The sequence below is a fragment of the Zingiber officinale genome, chromosome 11A (genome assembly GCF_018446385.1).
Source record: "Zingiber officinale cultivar Zhangliang chromosome 11A, Zo_v1.1, whole genome shotgun sequence".
In the NCBI taxonomy this organism is placed as follows: Eukaryota; Viridiplantae; Streptophyta; class Magnoliopsida; order Zingiberales; family Zingiberaceae; genus Zingiber; species Zingiber officinale.
The window spans coordinates 69,958,377-69,962,763 of NC_056006.1; the positions used below are offsets into that span (position 1 = coordinate 69,958,377).

Here is a 4,387-nt window from a genome sequence, read left to right on the forward strand (position 1 = left end):
CTACCAAAGATCCCTACACTACTTCTTTCCAAAATCAATCCCGAACCTAGCTGTAGAGCAATTGATTTACTGAAATTTTTAACAAACAAAGCTCTACTCACCTCAAACACTCCATCTCTTCACCGATACTTCAATCGCCGGAGAGGATTGCAGATCCGATGGAGAAAGCGATCCCCAACAAAGTTGTGGTGGCGAGAACCAAAATACAATCTTTGCTTTCCAGAAAACCACCCAAATCAAACCATCAAGAAGAACACATGCTCGAATCCACGACCCAATCTAAACACTTACCTCCAAGATCATGGCTAGAGCAACAATCTGCTCTTGCCGACAAATACAGGAGAAGATCGGGGAAAGAAATAGCGAAAACAGACACTGCTACCTCACCCCAATGGTCGACGCTTAACAGATTCGATGTCGGTGTCCTCAATTTCTTTTTGATGGAAACAAGTGGTGTGACGATGGCAATGAAAAGGAAATTCGTCGCTGCCGCTTGCCAAGACCGGAGAGGAGAAGGAGGCCAGAACGAAGGATCGGTAGTAGCTAGCTCTTCCCCCTCACGGCTCCAAGATCAGCTCCTCGCCGGCGACACCGAGAAGATGCGAGGAAATAGTCGATCGTCGGGATCAGAGAACGCGAAGAACAGAGGAGGGAGTCGGGGAAAATGAATGGGAAGAAGTTAGGTTTGGGGTTTTAAACCTAGGATTTAATTAACCAACTATAGGTTAATTTAATCAATCAACTCCCACTTAATTTGTGTATTCCAAACAAGCCCCCACTTAACATAACCGATTCATCCCCTCAAAACAAGTCATACGGACTTCGTTTAAATTCCGAAAAAATCCTAAAAATTCTCGAAAAATCCAATAAGATTTTTCGTCCAATAACATTTATTATTTTAAATTTTGTGATATCTTACATTGTATCATAGATTTCCAATAAATAGATCATCCTGCCACAGTGAACACGTATCCTATAGTAGACCTCCTATCATCTAAATTTCCTGCATAGTCTACATTTACGTACCCACCAACTAAAGGATCTTTCGGTTGTCTACTAAACATGATGTCATAATTAGTTATATTTCTCAAGTATCTAAAAATCTACTTCACTGCATTCCAATGTGGTCGACCAGGATTTGAGAGAAATTTACTCACCATACTGACTTCTTGTGCCAAATCTGGTCTCATACAAATCATGACATACATCAGACAACCAACTGCACTGACATAAGGAACTTTTGACATCTCTTGGATCTCGTCATCTGTCTTTGGACACTGTGTACTGGATAACTTGAAGTGATGCGCCAGGGATGTACTCACTGACTTTGTATTCTTTATGTTGAACCTATCCAGTACCTTCTCTATATAGCTACGTTGAAATAATCATAATCTCCCTGCAGCTCTATCCCTGTAAATCTCCATCCCAAGAATATTCTTGGCCTCTCTCAAATCTTTCATGTCAAAGTCATTACTCAGAAGCCTCTCCAATTTGTCGACCTCTTTCATCTTCTTCGCAACAATTCTCATGTCATCTACATATAGTAGTAAGAAAAGCCAATGATTCAACTTCAAGGCTCTTTACATATATCACTACAAGAAAAAAACCTAACAACAACAGTTTTTCACCGTTGTCGTAGCCCATTTAGAACTGTTGTTAAATGCCGTGTTGTTAAAAGGGGTGCCCAAAGACAACAGTTTTTAACCGTTGTCTTTGAAGGCAAAGACAACATTTTTACAACGGTGAAAAACTGTTGTCTTTTCCTTCAAAGACAATAGTTTTTCACCGTTGTCTTTGAGCGTCTACCTTTAATAATAGGGTCTTCAACAACAGTTTTAAACTATCTATGACAACGATGAAAAACCGTTATCTTTTTTAGATAAAAAATATAAAAAATTAATACACAATTTTTCAATATTATAAATCATTCAAAATACTAAATTTCAAAATAAAATTTAATATACAATTTTTTAACATTCAAAAATAATATCTATAACATTCTGAAGAAATTTCATAAGCAACCAACAAAATTTCATAAACAACCAACAAAATGATAACACTATTAAAACAAAGGTAGAACAATATAACACGAGATTTTCTACTTAGATGTCGGTGAAGAGGAGGGATTGCAGCTCCTAGTGCTCCTTAATTTATCTTTATAGAAAATATAAAGATCATTCTTCGTAAAAAGCTATTGCTGCCAACTCAAGGAACACTGGCTTAAGACTGTAAAAAGCTAGCATACTTGGCCCCAAGGAAAAGCCTTTGGATGCAAAGAAGAGCATTCTTCGTCACCTCAGCATTTTCATGATTCATGAGCTTCATCACTCTGTCCTTGGCCTTCAGGTCTGACACGATGATTCTTCCAGCAGAATGATACTTGATAAACTGAGAAAGATCATAGCATGCAACAACAAGAGCCCTAGGATCGGTAGAAGTGTCAAGGATTGTGATCAGAACACGCAGAATCTGCACAAAACATTCTGAAGTTAAATGCGGGCCAACATTTTCTCCATCTTCATGTCCATTAATAAAGATGGTGCAATTTCAATAAAGATAAATTATATTATAGAAAATATTATCTTAATTGTTATATTATAGAAAATGAAGATCTCAATAAGAAGCTTACAAGTCCAAGTGAGGGTCATAGAATTGAGCGCTAGCAAGTCCTTGAAGCTTATATGAGTTCCTTCCACCAGCTACATAAACCTTCTTGCCTATTGCAGTACATGCAAAATCAATTCGTTTTGTGCTCATGCTGGCTGCAGTGCTCCACTCCTTCTTGAATGTATCAAAAACTATGACGGAATTCACTTCCGATAAATTCGTCTCCGACCATACAGTTGAACGTGGGATGTAGCAGCCACCAATCACCAAGAACTTGTTACATATATTTGCACATGAAAACCTACAGAATTCTTCATCAGAAGTGGGCCCTGGCATTTGCGGCAGCGGATGCCAACGATCTGCATCAGGATCATAAGCAAGCCACATAGCCGAATTATTGGATCCAAGAACAAACAACCAATCTCCACTCCACCCTCCCTCCGCCTTTAAATCCGCATAATACTTGCTTCTGATTGCATGTTTCCATCTTTTCGAAACACATTCTAGCAAGCCATGATATCCATGCGAGATCATTGCCAGACATCTCAAAGCCAAATCATTTGGCAGGCCAGGAATAATAGATCCAGACATCCTGTTTCACAAAGCCAATAAGTAAGAAAATCATAAATCACTCGAGCAGAAATTATATGGAACTCGATCACCCAAATCAACCCCGCGGATCAATCCATATTCAGATCTGTAGACAGCATGAGCATCTAGAAGGAACTCACTCGCCATGTTCAGATCTCTAGAGTACAAATTATATGGAATCAAAAATCTCCTACACATCGAAGATGAAGTAGCGATCGAATCGAAGGCGATGGGTTGGGAAATGCGCCGCGTAGGCTCTCGGATTGAATCACGCAAACAACGCAAAGCATATGGAAGAAAGGAGAGGTGACTGGCTTACTCATCGACGCCCACGGACTCCATTTTTGTGTTTTTCTGGCTTCGATTCCTCGCAGCGAGCAGCAGAGCGAAGGGGACGGGCGGAACCGAGGTTTCTTCCCTGATGGTAACGGAAGAAGTGCGCCTTCAGCCACTTCTTCCGTAAGCCAGTGCGCCTGAACCCTAGTAGGAAGAAGTGAAGAAGACCGCCGTAAGGTGAAGGATCTTGTCGGAGAACCCCTTCGACAAGGTGGATGCTCGTTGCTGCTGCCGTCGCTCGCTATTGTCGCCAAAAGATTTTTGTTGCTGCCGTCACCGATTGGAATCCAGAAGAGGAAGATTGGGCAGTGGATGGCCGGCCGACGGCGGTGTGTGGGCAAAGGTTGTCGCCAGCCGTTGGTGAAGGAGAAGAAGTGGAAGGGCGGTGGCGTCGCGAGCCCTAGCTCGAGGAGAAGGTGCGCGAGATCAGAATCGGGGGGGTCTGGTACTGTGCCATGCGAAGAAATAAAGGAAAGGGAATAGTTTTCTCCTCCTTTAATCTAGGCCGTCCAATTTGATGAAGATGGATCCATTTGATCTAGCTGATGAAGAGATGAGTGGTGCGGATCTAGTTGCCTTCTTGCTTCGATCCAATGGTCCATGTAGCTTCAAATCTGGATGGAGGGTTGAATGGCTTAAATCTGAATGAAGAAGGAAAATTTCTCTTGATCTGGATCAACGACTCATATTAATTCTGCTTGATCTTCATCATTTGACCTCCAAATAAAGTCAAATTTGGAGGAGGAGCATTTTTCGCGGAGGAGTCGTGAAGGAGGAGTCGGAGATAAGTTTTTGTTCGTTTGAAGAGTCACATAGAAGTGGGTTTTAGATTTTTTTTCATGAAGTTAAAAAA

At 41.1% G+C, this 4,387-nt stretch overlaps 1 protein-coding gene across 1 annotated transcript; it reads right to left on the reverse strand.

The window, feature by feature from the left end:
- Window positions 1–2,220: 2,220 nt before the first annotated feature.
- On the reverse strand, window positions 2,221–3,659 carry LOC122031443 (F-box/kelch-repeat protein At1g16250-like). Its single transcript, XM_042590561.1, has 3 exons — window positions 3,518–3,659; window positions 2,630–3,199; window positions 2,221–2,422 (listed from the first exon to the last, which is right to left on the reverse strand). Exons 1-3 carry the CDS (start codon window positions 3,538–3,540, stop codon window positions 2,221–2,223), a joined length of 795 nt encoding a protein of 264 aa, XP_042446495.1. The 5' UTR covers window positions 3,541–3,659.
- Window positions 3,660–4,387: the final 728 nt, after the last annotated feature.

Bases quoted from the DNA above. Each gene is read 5' to 3' on its own strand.
- LOC122031443 (XM_042590561.1), bottom strand. From the start codon at position 3,540: ATGGAGTCCGTGGGCGTCGATGA. The intron at 3,200-3,517 runs GTAAGCCAGTCA...TTTGTGAAACAG, and splicing joins GAGTCCGTGGGCGTCGATGA to GATGTCTGGATCTATTATTC. The intron at 2,423-2,629 runs GTAAGCTTCTTA...TACCGATCCTAG, and splicing joins TATGACCCTCACTTGGACTT to GGCTCTTGTTGTTGCATGCT.